This window comes from Anabrus simplex, chromosome 13 (assembly GCF_040414725.1).
Source record: "Anabrus simplex isolate iqAnaSimp1 chromosome 13, ASM4041472v1, whole genome shotgun sequence".
Classification (NCBI taxonomy): Eukaryota; Metazoa; Arthropoda; class Insecta; order Orthoptera; family Tettigoniidae; genus Anabrus; species Anabrus simplex.
Window position 1 is genome coordinate 90,077,338 of NC_090277.1, and position 23,019 is coordinate 90,100,356.

Sequence of the window (23,019 nt, forward strand, 5' to 3'; positions counted from 1 at the left end):
CACACACACACACACACACACACACACACACACACACACACAAAAGAAAGATAAGTGTCACTTGCGATAACTTTGATAAACAACCGAATGGATTCTAATGCCACGGCAAGTTTTTTTTTTTTTTTTTTTTGTTGAAATTATTAGTTAGTATTGGTGTATTGTAAATGTTTTTTGAAATTATTAGTTAGTATTGGTGTATTGTAAATGTCAAAAGTGCCATGAAAGACATTTGGAAGAGAGACCATGATCAAATGCCTTCCTTTCTTGGATGTTCTAGTAAGGAAAAAAACGGATGGCTCCTTAGGACATACCGTCTGTCGTAAGCCTACTCACGCAAATCACTACTTCCATGCAGATTCTGACCACCATTCAGCACAAAAACTGCTCATTCTCACGCCATGAGAGTGACACGAATTTGTGAGCCAATAATATCCAGAAGTAGATGGACACACTCAGTCACTTTCAAGGATAATGGTTACAATGAGGTACAGATTCATAGAGCCCTGCATCCCAGAGGGACAACTAATCATAGCTCACTGAAAAAAGTGAAGGGAAGGCCTTACATTCACAACACCACAGACAGAATTGCCAAGTTCCTTCGCAAGTATAATATAAAACAGTCACTAAAATTGCTCATAGTTTAGGTACAAGAAAGGACAAAATTGTCCCTACTATTACACACTGGGATGTACAAAATTCCCTGTACCTGCGGGTAGGTATACATTGGCCAAACATGCCGGTCCATTGGGACTCGCATCAAGGAACACCAAAGAAATATCCGTCTCAACCAGCCAGACAAGTCGGCAATAGCTGATCATGCCATATCATCAGGTCATGATGTCTTGTTCCAAGATGTTCGAGCTCCTACCCATAGTAAACACTACAGGTCTAGGATTATACGAGAATCAGTGGATTCTGTCTGTCACTGGCTGTCAGTTAAGTAATACATGTTTGTTAGCCATTAAGGAGTTATATAGGTAGTTCTCTTCCCTGTCCTTTCTGTATTGTTATTTCATTTCAGTGTTTTCCAAATTCATACGTTCTTCATCACCAGATGGTTCATTCCAAGCTGTATGTTAATGCCATACTTTCATACGTGTGTAATATCTCATTTGGAGCTTAATGTTGTCGTTGGCTCCGCTTTGAGCATTGTGCCAGCATACAGGGAGCCACCTGGCGACAAACGAGCATACCACTACAATTCTCCAATGGTAAAATATTCTTAAATTCAAACCCTCATTATTGTAGAAGACCATTCAAGATTTTCTTCTGAAGATGCGGAGCAAAGTTCTCTGCGAAACGTAAAGAGTTTCACCTTGTTTTCTTAACACGGCGTAAGTCCAATAGTCCATATCATGTCCACAAGTACGGACCATGAAAGCATCACTGTTAACAGGAATGTGTACTTTTTTTAATATTTGAAGACTGCCCGGATTGTGAAATTCATAAGGAAGTTCTCTTCTCGCTATCCAGAGCTGCTTAGGAAGAGATGAAACTCAACAGTTCTGGTTTGAACATGGTAACTGTGGTCAGAGTTTTTTTTTACAAGTTGCTTTACGTCACACCGACACAAACAGGTCTTACAGCGATGATGGGACGGGAAAGGGCTAGGAGTGGGAAGAAAGTGGCCGTGGCCATAATTCAGGTACAGTCCCACCATTTACCTGGTGTAAATATGGGAAACCACGGAAAACCATCTTCAGTGCTGCTGACAATGGGATTCGAACCCACTATCTCCCACACTTAAGCGACTGCAGCTATTGAGCTTGGTGTGGTCAGAGTTACGAAGTAACTGAGGAGAAGTAATCAAATTTCTTGTAACAAATAGGTTTTTGATCATTTTTACTTGTAATCATTACTTTTTAAAATGTAATATTTACTCATAATTTACGGTACTTCTTGAAATTGAATTGCAATCATGACATTTTGGTAACCATTACACCAGGCCGAATAGAAATGCATAGTGTGACGACTTCTGCTGGTTAATATGTTCCTACACTACGCAGCGCTGGTGTAGATAAATAGTGATCAGCTGTCTCCGAACATGTGATTCTAAAGCAGACCCTACACGGTCAATAAAACTGTCAGTACCGAAAAATATTGGTAGTAATACTGATCGTGTGTGGACTGGAATGATGGAATGAAGGACAGTACTGAAGCAGATCCGGATTTCCTGATCTGCGAGCATCAGTACTGTAGAGTGGTGGGGATACTGACAGTTATACTGACCGTGTGAGTGCACTGGTCATTATTTCTGTCAGTATTAACGGAGCAGCGATGGAAGACAAATGCGTATCTCACCAAGGCCAAGTGAAATCGCCAAGTAGGCCTATTGCAAAGTTAACAAGCTATATGAAGCGCTGTCAGAATAAATGTAACACAATACTTCACATGTTTCTACAACTGCTGTACTGATGGAAACTGGTGACATTATAGCAGAAATCTTTAAATCTTCAAGATTTCTACCATTTGCAAGACACATGAATGTCACCCCTAATCTCTTTGCAACCGATAAACAGGTCCGCATATTTGTATTTTGCTTTGTTATTAAAGACTCTACCATTCCTAGTAATTTCGCACCGAGCTCAATAGCTGCAGTCACTTATGTGGGGCCAGTATCCAGTAATCGGGAGATTGTAGGTTCGAACCCCACTGTCGGCAACCCTGAAGATGGTTTTCCATGGTTTCCCATTTTCACACCAGGCAAATGCTGGGGCTGTACCTTAATTAAGGCCACGGCCAATTCCTTCCCATTCCTAGGCCTTTCCTATCCCACCGTCACCATAAGACATATCTGTATCGGTGCGAAGTAAAGCAAAAAAAAAAACGAAAAAAAGAAAGTAATTTTGCAAAAGTACCCTCACTCATTTGGAGATAGTTCTGATAATCTTCTGCTTCACTATATTGTATTTCCCTTAACAACTTTATATGAGAATGCTCTTCTCTTTTCCTGAGCCAATCTTTAACCCATCGTTGACGTTTAACACTGCGTTTCATGCAGAGTGCTAATATGATAGCTACACATACCCGTCATTTACGATCCATTTTGATAGAATACCGCAATTGCATACTATAAATCTCATTCAGTATTGACAGTTATTGACTTTTTATTTGTGAAGTGAGTGCACTAGGACTGTCAAAAAATATTGACAGTAATAATGATTGTGTAATGTCGCTACAATATTGATGCGAACTGTCAATATTATTGACTCAGTATTACTGACCGTGTAGGGTCTGCTTAAAGATTTGATGTGGCATAATTTGGAATGTGTGTTCATGACCTTGGCGAAGAATATATACCCCTGCTACCCTTCCTCACAGCACATGCAAAGCTCCACTACTTGTTGTGGCGCTATACAAATCGGTTAGCCGGGGCGAACAATATTTTGTGCGTATTTTCGCTAATAATTCGGTTAATAATAAAGAAATAAAGGGATGAATTAGCTCAAAAGACTACAGGGTTTGTACAAATTGCTGTTTTTAATAATTCCTAATTGCAGCCGGCCAAAATTAAATAAAAATTTAATTTCAGCCGGCCAAAATTAAATAAAAATGTAATAATTTGTCTAAAAAAGTTGGGGGGGGGTGCGACTGCCCCGCTCAATCGCCGCGCAATTTTATAGTGGGACTTCGTTCAATTCGTTCTGGAAAGAAAGTGTCGAGAGTGTCTATCCTCTTTGGTCGAGAGGCTCATTGTTCGAAATATCGATATTTCTTTTCGATTTATTCCTCTTTGATACCAAGACCAAGACCGACTCCAATCTTTGATACTCGCATTTCGTTTGCGATACGATACTCATGTTTAGCATGTTATTGTCAACAACTTCCATGAAAGTTCCAACTACTATATGTTTATCTGCTTTCCACAAATGTAATAATGACAGCTAAAGGAGGAATAGTATGTGCTGTGTACAGCTGTAACAATTATTCTTACTCAAAGAATGCTAGATCATTCTTTCGATTTCCAAGAGATGTTGAATTGTAAGTATGGGACGAATCACAATATAGGTTAGGTTGCGCACAATATTTATAGATATTTTCGCTGTAATGGTTTCTCTCAGGTGCAGACGATGGGTGATCAGAAGCGAACGTCAAGATTTATACGACATATTTAAGAAATATGGACCAATGTACTTAAATACTAATCAAAGGATTTGTTCGGATCACTTCACCACTGACGATTTCAGGAATCCTAACCTTTTAAGTCAAGGGTAAGTGCCCGTCTTCACAGGTTGTTTTCTAATTTGATTTCTTACGTTTCGCATTATATGCTTTTATAGATATTAGGCATTATCCTAGGAGTATAGGGACCGGAGAATAGAGATAGATGCTCTGCGCAGGGCGATGTTCCGTTTTTTGTTAGTTGAGCCAAGTGCCGATATGCTCGGCATTCTATGTTTTGAAAATTGCATGTGCTTCTTTCCCCTCCAGATAGTACAGTAGACTGATTCACGTAGAATGTGAGAGGGTGTGAAGTGGAAATTGAATTTCATTTTTGCTCGTTTAAGGTAATATGGTTGGCTGACGAAAGTGCCGATAGGAGGTACATTTGACTGAAATATATGTGGACAGGTTCATTTGAACGATGGATGTGTCTGGAGGTTGCGAATTGAATATTTCTCATTTCAGTCGTTTGGAGAATAATGTGGAGGATCTGTTGAAGCTTTACGAGCGCCACTGTTTGATAAGAAGGGAGAGAAATTGCCAGAAGTGCGGAAGTGGTACTAAGTTAAGCGTTGTTGGAATAAATTAATTTACAGGTGCCATCAGCGTAGAGGTGGTGTGAGATGTGGATGGAAGGCTAGTGGGAGAAAAAACACATTCTTCCATCAGGCGAAACTGTCCCTGTACCAGATTGGTTATTTCGCCGTCCTGTGGTGCGTTCTAAATAAACCACAAACGCCTCTTTTACAGTTTGAGCTAGGTGTGGCGCAGCAAACAATTGTAGACTGGTGTAGTTTCTGTCGTGAGGTGTGCATGGCATGGATGGATGCTAACAAGAAAAAAAATAGGAGGGGTGGCAGTCATCGTGGAAATCGGCGAATGTAAATTTGGTAAATCCAAATATCACAATGGAAGAAAAATTACAGGGGTAGTTGAAAGAGAGAACTTTAAAAAACTTTTTTGTTATTCCTGTTGAGAAGCAAGACAAAGAGATACTGTTGAATATTATTAAAGAGTGGATATTGCCTGGCACAACTATAATTTGACTGTTGGAGAGCATACGAGTGCCTGGAGGATGAGGGTTTTGCTCATTTGCGTGTCAATCATTTCATTCAATTTGTTGATTCAGGAAAGGGTGGGCATGTGAATACAGCAAAAGGGAGGCAGATGCCAGCCAGTGGATTGTCTCTTCACACTCAAAATATTGAAAGCCGCTGGCAGCATCTCAAACACAGAACCTGCTCAATTTCGGCATTTGGCATGAAAAGGGGACTCTTCACAGGCTGCGTTGCTGAATTCCCCTTTAAAAGGGCATTTCCCTTAAAGGAGAGAGTACACCATTTCTTCCGGGCAGCTGCAGAACTCTACCCTCCCCTGCAGTATAAGTTTGAAATATTACTTTCATTACGGTTTGTTTATGTGTGTGTATTATTTCTCACCACTGCTTTCATGCATGTGGAATAAGGGGTTATATTTTATGGTACAATCCTGGGATAGGGTCTCCAGAGAATAGAAAAGTATCATGCAGGGTGATGCTATTTTGTTGTTAGTTCACAAGAGTGCCAATAGGAGTGCCATTGGGTGATACCAAATATTTATGAAAATGCATGTTTAATGGGAGAGGAGGACCGACATGTCCCAGCTAGTGACAAAAAAAAGTTTGTCTTAATACATCAGGGGTGCTTCGTAGAAAACCTCTTAAAAGGAGTGAGTCATTCATTTCATTTAAGCCATCGGCCCACATTTTGGTGCCCACGACGTATTTGAAGTTGTTATGGTAGCTTCATACAATGCATCCAATGGTAGTGGGTGAGCAGCATGGGGTTGTGGGTAATGGTGCATGATTTCTCTGTGTTTGGTTATAAAAGTAGATTAAGTTCCTTCTGGGGGTGGGATGCTGGCATTGGCAATAAAAACATCCCTCCTCCACAAGTATTTAAAGGCAACATTCATACATTTCATCTCACAAAGTAATGTGTATTATCCTTGGGTTCCCATCGTAGGATTCTACCATCAGGGATTGTCCCACCCAGATGAGAGATCCAACTCCAAGACACTACAGAATGACATATTCAACTCCACGAACAGATCAAACGCTCACTAGATTCACTGCAACCGATAACTTCATGACAGGACACACATGGTACCAGCAGTACACACACGTACACACACCACTGACTCTAACTGGTTGACTGTTGTCGGTCTTATACAGGTTGGGCCAAGCAGGTGAGATGTTTCCCAAGAGTGGAAGATCTCCAGAATGCTCCAGAGAGTGGATACATCCAGAGTTCTCCTAATTCAGAATGTTGTGGGCTAGTGTCTGAGGCCTTCTTGTGCTGTCAGAAAGAGAGAGAGAGACTTACCTGTACATCCCACAACAAACCTCCTTCATGCAGTCGGCATGCAGAGGCGGGCCAATAGCCCAGTTGTAACGATCGTTTCCGGGTGGGGCCAGACCAGCTTCTTTCTCCCACCTTGGAATCAGCATGGCAGCTAAACTGCCACTTTAAAATGCATCCTGTGGTAGTGAGTATTCAGTTGAGAGTTGTGGGTAGGGGAGGGAGATAAAGTATAGTGTGCTGAGAATAGAAATTTGTCGAATTGAATTTGTTACATGATTTAAGCAGTGGGACAATATTTGTCTGTTTCCAGGCCACAGAAAAATAGTCCATGGCAAAACTTCTTTAATATAGGGATGGATGCAAAGGTATTGCCAGTGCTTTTTGAAAATAAAAAAAGAGGACCTATAGCGTCAGGACTGGTAGCTTTATTAGTACTAAGAGCCGGGCTCAGTGGCTCATATGGTTGAGGCGCTGGCCTTCTGATCCCGACTTGGCAGGTTCGATCCTGGCTCAGTCTGGTGGTATTTGATGGTGCACAAACACGTCAGCCTGGTGTCAGTAGATTTACTGGCACGTAGAAGAACGCCTGCAGGACTAAATTCCGGCTCCTCAGAGTCTCCAAAAACCATAAAAGTAGTTGGTGGAACGTAAAGCAAATAACATTAGTAGTAGTAGTAGTAGTAGTAGTAGTAGTAGTAAAAGTAAACTCGTGTCCTCATCCCGAGGTGGTGCAGCTCTTTTCAGGCACACCCCCATTGGAGGTGAGCTGCATGTGCCATTTCAACCACATACCAGCCCTCCTGCCATTCTTAAATTTCTGGCAGTACCGGGAATCGAACCCGGGCCCCCGAGGACGGCAGCTAATAACACTAATCGTTACGCTACGGAGGCGGACAGTAGTAGTAGTAGTAGTATGAAGAGACAAAAGAAGGTTTTGAACTTCAGTTGATCTGGTATTTATATTCAATAAGGTTCTCTTTGAAATTGTATCAATAGGAGGGAGTGGTTGGTTGTGTGAAGGATTGGAGAAGTATTGAAGAAGAAGTGGTAGCACTTTGGAAGGAGTCTTGAACTAGCTCTATGAGAAAGCACTGTGACAGGAATGCAGGATGATGATGCTCTGTTTTCCTTGGCGGATTACCGAGGTCACGTTATTGGATTTTAATTCGTAAAGATTTATGTTTATGGGTCCATCTTTCAGTACATGAAAGACTAACACTCAAATTAAGGAATAAACTCATACATACACACATTATTATAGACCATTATTATAGACCATTATGCCTTTCGGCGTTCTGTCTGCAAGTCTCCGTGAATTAACTAAACATCGCCACAATCCTCGATTTGCAACTAGTGTTGTGGCCTCATTTAGTTCTATGCCTCTTATCTTTAAATCGTTAGAAACTGAGTCTAACCATCATCGTCTTGGTCTACCTCAACTTCTCTTACCCTCCATAAGAGTCCATTATTCTCCTAGGTAACCTATCGTCCTCCATTCGCCTCACAAGACCCCGCCACAGAAGCTGGTTTATGCGTACAGCTTCATCCATAGAGTTCGTTCCTAAATTAGCCTTTATATCCTCATTCCGAGTACGCTCCTGCCATTGTTCCCACCTGTTTGTACCAGCGATCATTCTCACTACTTTCATGTCTGTTGCTTCTAACTTATGAATAAGATATCTGAGTCCACCCAGCTTTCACTCCCGTAAAGCAAAGTTAGTCTGAAAACAGACCAATGTAAAGATGGTTTCATCCGGGAGCTGACTTCCTTCCTGCAGAATACTGTTGATCGCAACTGTGAGCTCACTGCATTAGCTTTACTACATCTTGATTCAATTTATGGTATATCTCACTTACTATATTACTATCCTGGGAGAACACACAGCCTGAATACTTAAAATTATCTATTTGTTCCAACTTTGTATCACCAATGTGACATTCACTTCTGTTGAATTTCTTACCTACTGACATTAATTTAGTCTTTGAAAGGCTAATTTTCATATCATACTCATTGCACCTATTTTCAAGTTGCAAGATATTAGACTGCAGGCACCGGCATAGCCAAGGTAATCCATGTGCTCCTTTTACGTTTGTGTCGTATAGTAAAATAAATATTGAATCTGTTGCAAGAAGTTAAATCAAACATTGATTTAAGGTTTGAATTAACAAATGCATATCAAAAGAAACCACTTTTCCCTTTGCGAAAATCAAATGATCATAAACATGTCTCTAGGTCACGGCCATCCGTCAGCGGTTTCTAATTTCAGATGACCACCAGCCATAAAACATAGCCAGCACGGTTGCTTGGTAACACTGTATGACCATCGATCACAGCCTGCAAGAGTTACACTTCCGTCACTCTTTTTGTGACGCTAACTTCTGTAACAGAATTTTCAGATGACCAACAGCCATAAGACATATTTATGTCAAAATGGGCAGTCTGGATTAACTCGTCTTCCATGAAGGCATGCACGCATAATGTGCATATATTCCTCGCTACGAATGCTTGTTTCTCAGTTGAAACTTCCTGGTTAAGAGGTTAAGGAAAATACCTCATAAAACAGTGGGAGTTGATGAATTGAAGTACATTTTACAATAGTAATTTGGGTTGACTCCAACTAAAGGTTTTGCAACTGTCAACATACTGTACGTAATATTGTATATGCATTGCAAGGGATAAATTTTGCTTATGTAATCATCCCCTCCGATAAACAGACACCATCCAGATACGGACATAGTTTTGTGTCTGATCCGTGTCCGTATTGGAGAGGTTTCACTGTACTGTAATAATACATGACATCAGTTGTTCCACCCACATGAACAGTCACTGCCATTGGCTGTTGTAACAGAATGACACTGTTCCCAGAATGAAGTATAGCAAGGCTGGACAAATCGGAAAGAAATCAATAGTTCATTCCATATTAAGGAAACAGTATTGCTCTTATGGCAACAGGGTTGCCATATTGAATGAACAGCTCAGCTCAACAGCATCATGGGAAAATGGTGGCATGTACATTGGCAGCGTTTAAGTTAAAGACAAAAGGTAGGAGAAACTAAGCTAATAATTTCGTGTGGCTATTTCTAGTAAAGGTGTTTTAATTTATTCCACCTATTCAATACTTATATTATCACGTATAGTTGTTACATAATTAAATTCTTAGTTACATGGGACATGTTTCGCCCTCAATTAAGGGCATCTTCAGCCTAAATACAATAATCAAAAATACAACTAAATTAAAAGTGGACGTTAAATACAATCATCAAAAATACAACTAAAATAAAAAGTGGAAGTTAAAAGTTTAGTCTGTTCTTAAAATTCAGAACAATAAAATTATGAAAAATGATAAAATAAAAAGATGCTAATGGAAAACTGTCTTATGATTAAACTATAATCTTGTCAGAGACTAAAACTTCTATTAAAATTCGAATTAAAACAGTTCATATAAAATATTGGAAAATCAAAGTGGTAGTAATAAAAAGCCAACGACATGAGGGCGTGTACACAAGCATAAACTTGATTGTCATGAATACAATCTTTTCAAGGCCGTTGATGAAATTCGTAGTAAGTAAGGCAGAAGCATCTATTGAAAAATTGTAAGACGCCGTTAGCACCGGTAGGTAATAAAATGGCTGAATCCTTGCCAGAAAATGTCAACAGATGCAGAAATAAGTTTTCTGTAAGAAAAGGAAAAGAAGAAATAAGAAATTGAACGTAAGGAGAGAATTCAGTCTTACATAATTTTGAAACAGATGAGGACTTACATGTAAGTGGAAGTTGTTATTTCTTAACTACTGTTGAGTTGGTTGCTGCCCGTCTGTTGGCTCTAAGTCTGGTGTTATAACTGTGCTGCAGAGGCGGTAGCGAACTCGGAGGGGAAGGAATAGGGGAGTGCGGAAGGGAGGAGAGGATGGGTGGAGTCAAATGTGACGAGGCTGACAAAGGGGCGGAGTCAACTGCATTGCTGGAAGTAGGCCTAATATCTGTAGGTATGGGAGGAGTATTAGGGTTTGAAGAATTAAATATATTAGGTATCCTAAATTTATTCGAACTAACTGACTTTAATAATTTCGGCATTAATTCATGTAACATACTTTTATTGTCCGTGGTTTCATTGAGATTCTTTTGCTTATTGTACGTCTGATCTAAATAGATGTATAAACTTTCTAATTCATTCAGCATTCTTCCTTTTTGTATGTTTCTAATTATCGTTAAGTCTTTCTCTATGGATTCAAATCTGTGGCCAGTCTCCCTCATATGCAAACTCATCGCTGAGTATTTCCTATGTTTTTCTGCGTTAACATGTTCCATGTATCTTGTCATAAAATTTCTCCCAGTCTGTCCAACATATGAAAAATTACACTGAGTACATTTAAGTCTGTATACTCCCGATCCTAAATAACGATTCTTATCATAATTAACTTTTTTATGATTAAAGAATATGGACTGGTTAGTATTAGTAGTTTTAAAAGCTATATTAAAATTATGTTTCTTGAATACGCTAGTAATCTGGTGTATAGCTGGATTATTAAAAGTGAATGTAGCATACTCAGTTTTTTTGGTCTTTTCTGGTATCAGATTCGTAGATAATTTGTTCTTAATTTTATTGATTAATTTGTTGATCATTTCTATTTTGAAACCATTTTGTTTAGCGAGGTATCTAATATAATTCAATTCTTTCTTCAAATTCATGGGAGATAGAGGGATTCTAAATGCTCTATAAATTAGACTGTGAAAAGATGCTTGTTTATGTGAACTCGGGTGTAAAGAGGAATTGTTTATAGTTGTAGATGATTGTGTCGGTTTTCTAAATATTTGGAAATCAAAAGTGTTAACCTTACGCGTAACTGTTATATCTAGAAAATTCAATGAGTTATCGACTTCGTCCTCTTTCGTGAATTTCAAATTAGGTTCGATTTCATTTAATTTATTTAAGATTTCTTGACTATTAGTGACATCTTTGTTTATGATTACAAATGTATCATCTACATATCTCAACCATAAATCTATTCCTTTAATTTTTGCTATTATTTTATTGTGTTCGATTGAATCCATAAATATGTCGGCAAGGATGCCCGATATTGGGTCACCCATTGCTAATCCATTCTGTTTATAAATATTATTGTTAAATGTGAAGTAGTTATTGTCTAATACGAACTTTAACAATCTAGTGAATTCTTCTACTTCCATTTTACTAAGATTACTGTGTTTACAAATATTATCATAAATGATATTAACAGTTTTATCTGTCGGAATATTCGGGAACATATTCACTACGTCATACGAACACATCATCTGGTTTGGAAGTACGCCAAATCCAAGCAAAATGTCACACAAGTCAATGGAATTTCTTAATGGTTGTTTATTATTAAAAGTGTAATGTCTTTTCAAAAAATTGTGAATGTATTTGGAGACTTTATACGTGGGAGAATTACGGCAATTGATAATCGGACGAATCGGAATATCTTTTTTATGTATTTTGGGCATAGCTCTAGTTTCCGGGAGCCTAGGATTCATATTGACAAGTTTTAATTGTTCTTGTTCAGTAAAGAGAGATGTGGATCTTTTAAGTAAGGCTTTGAAGTTGCGTTGAATTTTAGTTAGCGGATTTTTTGTTACTAATGTGTATTTATTATTATCAAAAAAATAATCAGTTTTTTTGATATATGTATCTTTATCAATCAAAACGATCGCACCCCCCTTGTCAGCCTTGGTTACTATAATATTGTTATCTTCAATTTTCGATTTCATGTTTTTTATTGTTTTCTGTTGTTTGGGATCAAAATTGGAATAAATTTCTTTAGCCAGTCTGGGTAATTTCTTCTTTAACTCCAATCTTACTTCATCTTGTACATCGCGTGGGAGTTTTGATATGTTCGCCTCCGCTTCTGCAACTGTGTTAATGATATCTATTTCTCTATCTTTATTAGGCCAATTGTATTTTGGACCCCTTTTAAGTAGGTCATTCTCTCCTTCCGTAAATTTTACCTTGGTCAAGTTAACTACCGTGGGAGTGACATTGTCCGATGGGCCCTTAATTTGTTCTTGTTTCGTTTGTTTACTACGACGTATTTGTGTGTCTATTAAATGATTCAATTTCTTATTCAATGTATCCTGTTTCTTACTAAGTGCGTATGTTAATTTGTGTTCCATGTGTTGATAAAAAGACTGCCATTCTAATGGGGCTAAATCCTGTGTCACCGCTAAGTGAACGTTATATAATTGCAAATTCAATTTGGACTTCTTCCTGTAATATGCCTTGATTTCATTTTTAAGCCATAATTCATTTACCTTATTTTGGGTTACATTATGGCTTGGATTGCTTATGTTCTTACGTTGTGTTGATTTTAGAAAAGTAGGTACAAGTTTTAGTCTCAGACATTGTTTAAGAAAAGCTAAATCTTTTCCTAACTTACAAATCTTCATTTTCAGATTGAGAAACTTATTTAATCTACATTTTGCCTGGTTGGCTGTCACATTACATGTTATAAACCTCATTTTAGGTCCGTATTGAAAATTTAACAGTTCAACAATGATAAAGGTGTTTTAATTTATTCCACCTATTCAATACTTATATTATCACGTATAGTTGTTACATAATTAAATTCTTAGTTACATGGGACATGTTTCGCCCTCAATTAAGGGCATCTTCAGCCTAAATACAATAATCAAAAATACAACTAAATTAAAAGTGGACGTTAAATACAATCATCAAAAATACAACTAAAATAAAAAGTGGAAGTTAAAAGTTTAGTCTGTTCTTAAAATTCAGAACAATAAAATTGTGAAAAATGATAAAATAAAAAGATGCTAATGGAAAACTGTCTTATGATTAAACTATAATCTTGTCAGAGACTAAAACTTCTATTAAAATTCGAATTAAAACAGTTCATATAAAATATTGGAAAATCAAAGTGGTAGTAATAAAAAGCCACTTTGATTTTCCAATATTTTATATGAACTGTTTTAATTCGAATTTTAATAAAAGTTTTAGTCTCTGACAAGATTATAGTTTAATCATAAGACAGTTTTCCATTAGCATCTTTTTATTTTATCATTTTTCACAATTTTATTGTTCTGAATTTTAAGAACAGACTAAACTTTTAACTTCCACTTTTTATTTTAGTTGTATTTTTGATGATTGTATTTAACGTCCACTTTTAATTTAGTTGTATTTTTGATTATTGTATTTAGGCTGAAGATGCCCTTAATTGAGGGCGAAACATGTCCCATGTAACTAAGAATTTAATTATGTAACAACTATACGTGATAATATAAGTATTGAATAGGTGGAATAAATTAAAACACCTTTATCATTGTTGAACTGTTAAATTTTCAATACGGACCTAAAATGAGGTTTATAACATGTAATGGCTATTTCTAGCCGAGTGCAGCCCTTGCAAGGCAGACCCTCCTATGAGGGTGGGCAGCATCTTCCATGTGTAGGTAACTGGGTGTTAATTTGGTAGAGGATAGTGTTGTGTGGTGTGTGAGTTGCAGGGGTGTTGGGGACAGCACGCACACCCAGCTCCCGAGCCATTGTAATTAACCAATGAAGGTTAAAATCCCCCACCCAGATGGGAATCGAACCCGGGACCCTCTGAACCGAAGGCCAGTACGCTGACCACTCAGCCAACAAGTCGGACAGCTGAACATTATGTTCATGAACTCTAGGGGATGAGGGTAGGGGTAGAGGGGCTCATTTTGATATTCACAGGATAATGGGAAAACAGCAGAAAATAAATTTGTGAAACTCAATTTTTTATGTTCTTGATAAAAGAGGAAAGAAAATAAGCTGCAAATTCAGTACTGTTTACTTTTGTTTCTTCCTCAGACTCATCCATAAAGAAAATAAATTACTGCATTAATGTTAAAGAAAGATATCGCTCATGTAGTCTAATTAAACACTCACTCAACACAAGACAAGTATGCACTGATATTAGGACTAAAAACATACGCATCACATTAATAAGCGACTTCTCTACAACAGTACTAAGCTGCCACGATTCACAGAGTAACTGATTATGCACGTTGCATGTACCAGAGTGACACAGAAGGAAAATAAAGAACGGCATTAAAGTGATGGCTCTTTCTGACGTTGTGCTTCCTCCCTGAGAATGTATTTATGAAATAGAAAAGCTCCGGTAGTTATTTTAGTAATGCAAGGTAGAAATTTCCTCATCCTTTTTTCTTTCTTTCAAAATACAATATAAAGTACATGATACTATTCCTTAATCACGTGGAATTTTGGGTGTCTTAAGAAGGGTACAGGTTCACTCTATGTAAGTCCATAAGAACAATACTGTTTTCTTAACGTGGAATGATCTATAGGCGCCAGAAATAAAAAATAAAATTACTTGCTTACCCCTATAATATTAATCAGTTTGATCTCTCACTTCATCTTAATCTCTCGTAAATGACATTCACTACTCTAGACACGTCATTTAATGGGCTCAAACCGGCGAGTTGTCTACGAGGTTAGAGTAAGCTTGCATTCGGGAGATAGCGAGTTCAAATCCCACCGTCAGCTGCCCTAACGATGGTTTTCCGTGGTTTCCTATTTTCACACCAGGCTGTACCTGAAGGCCATTGTCACTGGCTTGCCATTCTTGCATCAGGTGGTGGTGGTGGTGATTATTGTTTTAAGAGGAAGTACAACTAGGCAACCATCCTCTATATAACACTAATCAGAGAGAAAAAATGGAAGGGGCTCGACACTTCGAAAATTGAAGGTATCGGCCAAAGTAAGACAAGGGCCACACGAAGGGCGTGAAAATGAAAGACTCCCTAGGCCTCGGGAACCTAATACCGTCGGGGTCGGAAAAGAACAAGAGTTGACCAAGGGAGGTCGGATAGGACAGATGAAAGTGAGGAGCCTGGCACAAGTAAGTGGAAGCAATGCCAGGACTCAGCTGAGGGCCCCGTGGTCGCCAACCCACGCTCCAAAGTTCAGAGCCCGTGGGGCCATTCTTGCATCACCCAAAACATTCAGTGTGTTAGTGCGACATTAAATTACTAGGAATATAAATAATGGGCTCAAATGTACTAAACCCCGAGCAGTGCTTACTACATAGTAGTGCAATACACAAAGAACATAGTGTAGAAAATCTGGCGCACAGACTAGCTAAAACCAGAGGTTTAGCTTGTCCATGTAATGTTTACGAGCGATCACGAGTATATCGAATGCTCATTTCGATTCAAATCAACGTTCAGGTGGAAAAGTGCTCTCAGTTTTTAATTACTGTGTTGATGTTGATGGGGTGAAAGTTCCTTCTAGGGATCATTCTAAGTACCTAAGTGTTCATACAAGGAAAGATCTTCATTGGGTAATCACATAAATGGGATTATATATAAAGGGTACAGATCTCTCCACATGATTATGAGGGTATTTAGGGGTTGTAGTAAGGATGTAAAGGAGAGGGCATAAAAGTCTCTGGTAAGACCCAAACTAGAGTATGCTTCCATTGTATGGAATCCTCACCAGGATTACTTGATTCGGGAACTGGAAAAAGTCCAGAGATTTCTGACAAAAGAGTGGCGTACAAGTATGAAGGATACTTTATTTTACAAAGTGTGTAAAATTTTAATTACATTAAAAGACGGTACCAGTTTCGACCTATTAAATAGGTCATCGTCAGCTGTTGATGAACCTGCTTATTCAAAATTAAACATTACTAAGATTAAACATGAATGCCATTATTCTAATAAAATGCTTAATGTTAAGATTTATACATATGGTACATATTTGAAGTTAAAAGGCTTTGACTTCCTAGAGTCCCATGAATTGGACATTATGTTGGCATTACAGCATAAGATATTTGAACTTATCAGTGACTCTTTAGACTCTAAGAGTTGTATTCTATTTTTAACATTATAGCAAATATAATTTTTTGAATGTGTGGCATTCATGGATAAGTGTAGGATAAGAAGATATATTGCATGTATCACAGTATATCATAAATGTCATATTACCTTCATTAATCCAGAAGTAGATGACCATATTTGCGACTTCAGAAGTTTAGTGGACTGTTCACTGCTTCAAATAACATTAATTTTGATGTTTTATTACCAGTTAATTTTATTTACACACCGCTTATATCTTTCTTAGCAACATACCCGCAACAAAACTAAAAACGTCACTGCACGAGTCAAACTTTGAACAAACAACTTATTCTGCTATCAGTTCTCATTGTGTTCTGATTGTCAACATAAATGCCTTTTATTGTAATAATTTAACCATAAACACTCATCTGTCTTCTTTAGATCTTGAGAACATAACATAGTAACTTATAGTATTGACTCCAGCATATTGTAATTTGATCCTTATCTCCTGTGTTTTATAGCTTGAAGAAAGGTGCAATACCCACCAAGAACTTGAGCAGATTGGATGGCGAAGATGATGAAAGTACAGCATTACAACAGGACGCAGCAGATGAACCCAGTAAAGACCATTCTACTACTTCTGAAGATTCAGTGTTTGAAAGTGCAAACGAACAGAACATTAGCGTTCATTCCAAGAAACATTCGGCTCAGAGATTGCAAGGATCCAGGTCAGAATATTCCGAAGAAAGCAGCGAACCAGCTCCACAAGAGGATGAAATAGTATCAGATGAAGACTCCACTTATGATGGTAGTCCTGTTTATTGTGTAATGACTCTCACTACCGATGAAGACGGTGAAATTTATGTTCCTTCTTCTGGTGAATCTTGTGGCAATGATCCACTCAGTAAGTATAGGTATGACTGAAACTTCCTAGTTTTAATGCATTTTATCTAATAAATGGGTAGTTGATGATCCTCCATTTTTTTTTTTTTAAATCAGGTTTTGTTCCTCCGCAAATTTAACCCAGTGTTTATTCTTATTCTTCTTATTCTCCTCCTCCTCCTCCTCGCCTTTTTCCCAGCTTACTGGGGTTGGTACTTGCTACGGATTGGGCCAGTTTTACTGCGGGATGGCCTTTCTGATGCCAGCTGTATGTGGGTTGTTGTACTCCTTACTGCGTGTTTCTCTGGTGGTTGGTAGTATATTTTGTATGTAAATGAACAAACACAAACACCCAGTCACCAAGCCCGAGTAATTACCTTCTGAAAGAATCCACCTTTTCAATATGCTTTTATTGACTTATATAAATAATATTACATCATTACTATGTCTTAAGCGGGACATGTTTCACCTACGTTTTAGGCATCTTCAGCCACTTTCCTAATATCTAAGATCAAAATTGTTTACTAGGATCCTAGGTTTTATTTACAACAGAAATACTTAAAATAGACTAACATAAGGTCTAAACAGTTGTGCTTACACATAATGTAAAATACTTAAAATAGACTAACATAAGGTGCTCTGTCTAAACAGTTGTGCTTGCACATAATGTACATCTTGTAAAAACATCCTTAACATGATTGTCACGCTTAAAAAGTTCAAATTATATACTAGTTCATCCCAATGTTTTCGTTTACTAAAAGATGTTGCTTATAAGGACGTTGAGCTGGCATTAATTGCTCGGTCTATAATTTCCAACGTGTTGTGCAACCTATAAACTTCATTAACTTAATTTTATTAGTTTTAACTTTGCTGTGGCACCGAGAAGAATCCCAGTAGAGAAGATTGTCTTTGGAGTAGAGTGTGCCATCAGAGATTTGCCATGAAACAAGGCAGAAGAAATTCGTCAAGATGGATCTTACGTGCTGAAAAAAGCGCAGCCACCACGTCAAAACGTGACCAAAGGTGAACTTAAAGAAGCTGATGTGTTTTGCAAAGACGATAGTATAATTGTAATTCCAGCTGACAAGGGTGATGTTTCAGTCATCATGAATACAACTGATTACAAAACAAAAAGACGACCTACTAGAAGAAGAAACGTATAAGAAATTAAGGAATCCAATTAAGAAAATTAATACACAAGTCACTCGACTTGTGAAGAGCTTAACACTTCCAGAACACTTGCAGAAGAACTAAATTCAGACCCGGTACCTCCAGTAACTTATGTCTTCCCAAAAATATACAAGAATAACATGCCACTGAGACCAATCGTGAGTGCCATTGGTTCTGAGACCTGTGAGTTAGTCCGCAATATTTCATCACTGTTACAGCCAGAAACGTGGAAGACAGAACATCACGTTAAAGATTCAAAACACTTCTTGCAGAAGTTACGTGAGCTACGGGTGGACGAAGGTGATGTCCTGGTAAGCTTAGATCTTATGTAATTTTTTTACTAATATACCTATGTGAAGACTTGACCAATCTGGCAGCAGTTTGTTTAAAATCTAAGCGATGGGTTCACCAGTCAGCAGTGGCTGGAAACATTTATATGGAACACTTTGAGTCTGCTGCATTAACTACAGCGCCACTGAATACATGCATTCTTAGGAAGTACAATGTAATTCCAGTTTTCACCACAGACCGGAAGCTCAAATCGCTGTTTAGACCAGTCAAAGAAGAACCACCTCTTGAAACACCGGGCGTCTGTGAAGTTCCATGTGGTTGTGGTTGCTTCCATCGTTACGTAGATAACACATTTTCGGTCTGACCACATGGAAGGGAAGCATTAACAGAATTTTTGGAGCACCTAAATTCCATTAACAGTAAGATCAAGTTCACAATAGAAGTAGAAAATGAAGGTAAATTATCTTTTCTTGATGTGTTGATATAGAAGAGGAATGATTGTACACTAGGCCATGCAATATATAAGAAACCTACACCTTCTGAATGATACCTTCGTAAGTCGTTATACCATCACCCCTGTCAAAAGGTAGCTCTCCTTCAAACGTTATTTACTAGGGCGAATAACGTTGCAGATGCTGATAACCGCTCAAGTGCATTAAGAGAACTGACAATATCTATGAAGAAAAACGGCTTTACATCAGGAGACATAGCATGAACTGTGAAGATCAAGGAGCCTAACAGGGATACTACAAACCAGGACTACAGAAAAAAGTATTCCTTCCTTACGTGGCAGGTATAACTGACGGAATACGTGCATTCTTAGGAAGTACAATATAATTTCAGTTTTCACCACAGACCGGAAGCTCAAATCGCTGTTTTGACCAGTCAAAGAAAAAACCCCTCTTGAAACACCGGGCGTCTGTGAAGTTCCATGTGGTTGTGGTTGCTCATATATTGGCATGACAAAAAGGCTTGTTGGCACCAGGGTGAAAGAACACATCAGGTCAGTCAAGAAAGTCGCTCTTTGATCCTCCACAGAAAATGCTATAAGCCAGTCTGCCATAGCAGAACACTTCCATAGTACAGACCCTGAAATCCTCTTTGACTACGCAAAGGTCATCGTGCCTGTAAAAGAATTCATTGCTTGACTTTTAAGGGAAGCCATAGAGATAGAGCTGCGCCCAAATAACATCAACAGGAAAGATGGCTTCAAGTTATGAAATGCATGGAGACCTGTACTCCTGAAATACATACATAACACCACCATGGCACAGCATGACACACTCAAGAAACTGTTAACAGAAGGCGGTGATTCAGTAACTTCCCTCCCAACCACCGCAGCACAGCACGACGATCCCCAAGTCCAGTTAGGGGTGGGGGGGGTGCGCGGATAGTATGGTCGTGACTTCCACGTTCCTTCAAAGAGTTTCTTTGCTCAATGCAGTTTGACAGAAAGCTCGGCTTTGTTAAATATATATAAGTGGCTTTAATCCATTAAAGTATGAAGGCTTTCACGGCCGTGTCAAAATAATAAAAATCTTCCGGGCTATTATGCCGTGGTCCACTCCTCTCGTTTCTTCCAGAAGTTTCGACTACCGCCGGCATAATGGCTAATCCAGTTAGCATTTTTATTTATTTTAACAGTTCGAATTGTTGACGATTATTGTCCACGTCATTTGTGATGATTGAAATGAATTCTAGTCGCTTGGAGATTGTATTCTGGAATTGTGGAGCAATGTATTGGTAGTTTCCAGATGTGAGAGTTCCATCTGAACACACTTGAGCAATGCAGAGACAATTTACAGTGGAAATAAATTCTGAGGTGGTAGATCAGAAATTTGTAATCTGTCCAGTGGTCATCAATATTTCTTGCAGTCTTGGTGATCAGAACATCTCTTATCACATTGCTGGCTGATGACATCGTTAAGGATTTGCTTAGAACATGGGTGCATCCACGTGGTCTTAAAACGGTTAATTAGCCTGAATGGAACATTGATGATGAACAATTATTTTGCAGCACAGAGGCTTAGAAGCAATAACCCACTCCCAGTTCTGGCATTGAAATCGCCAAGCAAAAAATTTGATTTTAAAAAATTAGAATTTTTTCATGTCGCTATTTCCAGCCAAGTGCAGCCCTTGTTGGGCAGACCCTCCGATGAGGGTGGGCGGCATCTGCCATGTGTAGGTAACTGCGTGTTATTGTGGTAGAGAATAGTGTTATGTGTGGTGTGTGAGTTTCAGGGATGTTGGGGATAGCACAAACACCCAGCCCCCGGGCCATTGGAATTAATCAATGAAGGTTAAAATTCCCGACCCGGCCGGGAATCGAACCCGGGACCCTCTGAACCGAAGGCCAGTGTGCTGACCATTCAGCCAGCGAGTCGGCCAAAAATGCAAACTCGTGTCCTCATCCTGAGGTGGTGCAGCTCTTTTCAGGCACATCCCCATTTGAGGTGAGCTGCATGTAACATTTCAACCACATACCAGCCCTCCTGCCATTCTTAAATTTCTGGCAGTACCAGGAATCGAACCCAGGCCCCTGAGTACGGCAACTAACAACACTAACTGTTATGCTATGAAGGCGGACATAACAATAATATCTTAATAATAATAATAATAATAATAATAATAATAATAATAATCTTATGGCTTCGGCTACCTTGTGCAGGCATTTTGACACTGTCTGGCTGCCTGCTCATTAATTTTGACATTCTGTTTTACTCTAGGCCCACTAGATGGCAGAGTAAACTGAAATCTCTCTTGGCTGCCTATGCCTGAGTTTTAATGAATTTTGTCGGGTAGACACCAAACGTGACAACAGAGATCTTTTACATGCAGACATTATACAAAATGGAATGTCGAATGGACGCATCCACCCTTCAGAAATCCAACTACCTCTGCCAGGTTTGAACCTGCGATCTCTACTGCTGACCCACAGAGGGAGCTGCTTTAAATTATGCATTGTGTTTCTTATAACACAAAATTAGCAATATTTTATCTAATGTGAAAGAATTGAATGTGTGTACAGCCTTAGAACTCAAACCCAAGTAATTAGTTCATGGTAGACCTATGAGTATGCTAAGCACCTTCTAAAATAATGGTATCATATTTTTACAGAGATTGAACGCGAAGCTGCCAGGCAGAAGGAAGCTGTATTGCTTCAGAAACTGATTGCCACCAAGAAGAAACTTCACATGGCCCGTAGAGTAATCTGTAACCAAAGGTTTCTCTTGAGGAGGTTGAGACAAGAGAACTTTCAGCTAAGGAGCTGCATGAAGTGGCCTGTATGTCACAGTCGTTCTGTGATGAAACGGTTTAAGTCGAAAATCCCTCGGACAAGGACCCGGTCTTCCAGCATTTATAATGATAAATTTCACAATAGTATCAAATGACCTTTGCGGTATGATTTTGTGTGTTGATGATTACATCTGTGATATGCTGAATTGGGGAACTTCCAAACTCTCTGACCAAGTCTTATGAGTGATTCATTCCAGTGATGTACAAGAGAGAAATAGTGAGAGAGGGAGAGGGGAGTGTTATCAGTGTTGAAGTGCTCAGACGTAACGACTAATCACGTCATTTACTTGTGTGTCTCACGACCATCAGCAGTTTGCTAACAATTCTGTGCCATTAAAATTCTTCCTTCATTATATCTGTTGACAAACCAATTGCCAGCCAGTTATGGTAACCTGATCTCTCCCTGTTTTGAATAACCAGTGACATGTACTTGTTCGCACTCTCTACCCTGTCAGTCAGTCAGTTTTAATGATCCTGTAAATATACTGTTCCTTTCAGTTAATAAATGGAAATGTTCTCTGTTTATTAATTAATAAGTTAATGAAACTATTGTGCACAATGTGCACATACACGAACCTCGTTTATCCGGGCCAGCAAAAAAAGCGAAACTACATATTTCATACAAAATTTAAGTTTTAGTCCATTTGAAACCTTTTTCCATAGTTTCCTATTTTCACACCAGGCAAATGCTGGGGCTGTACCTTAATTAAGGCCGCAGCCGCTTGCTTCCCACTCCTAGGCCTTTCCTATCCCATCGTCGCCATAAGACCTGTCTGTGGGTGCGACGTAAAGCCACTAACAAAAAAAAAAAAAAAAAACATTTGAAACCTGCTAAAATTATCTAATATTATTACAGTCCAGAAGTTAGGCAAAATGCCTTTTTTTGTTGGGGTGTTTGTATTGAAGTATCGAATAGACACAAACATGTTTCTGTATGTTTTGGAATGGTAGGACCAGTTTTTACTGTTATTTTGCATTTTTTGCCTATTTTAGCTTCCGTTGCCTATTTGATAGTTTAATGCCTTTTTTGCCTCCTTTTGAGTTGTGAATATT

The 23,019-nt window shown here is 38.6% G+C and overlaps 1 protein-coding gene across 3 annotated transcripts; it reads left to right on the top strand.

The window, feature by feature from the left end:
- Positions 1 to 3,791: 3,791 nt before the first annotated feature.
- On the top strand, positions 3,792 to 22,212 carry LOC136884916 (52 kDa repressor of the inhibitor of the protein kinase). 3 transcript variants are annotated; one of them, XM_067157229.2, is made up of 4 exons: positions 3,792 to 3,981; positions 4,062 to 4,211; positions 16,848 to 17,240; positions 21,787 to 22,212. In XM_067157229.2, the coding sequence occupies exons 1-4, from the start codon at positions 3,878 to 3,880 to the stop codon at positions 21,791 to 21,793; spliced, it is 654 nt and encodes a 217-aa protein (XP_067013330.2). In that variant the 5' UTR covers positions 3,792 to 3,877; the 3' UTR covers positions 21,794 to 22,212. The 3 variants fall into 3 exon arrangements, with proteins under 3 accessions (XP_067013330.2, XP_067013328.2, XP_067013329.2); XM_067157227.2 differs by having other exon boundaries at positions 16,848 to 17,230; XM_067157228.2 differs by having other exon boundaries at positions 3,810 to 3,898; positions 16,848 to 17,230.
- The last annotated feature ends 807 nt before the right edge of the window (positions 22,213 to 23,019 follow it).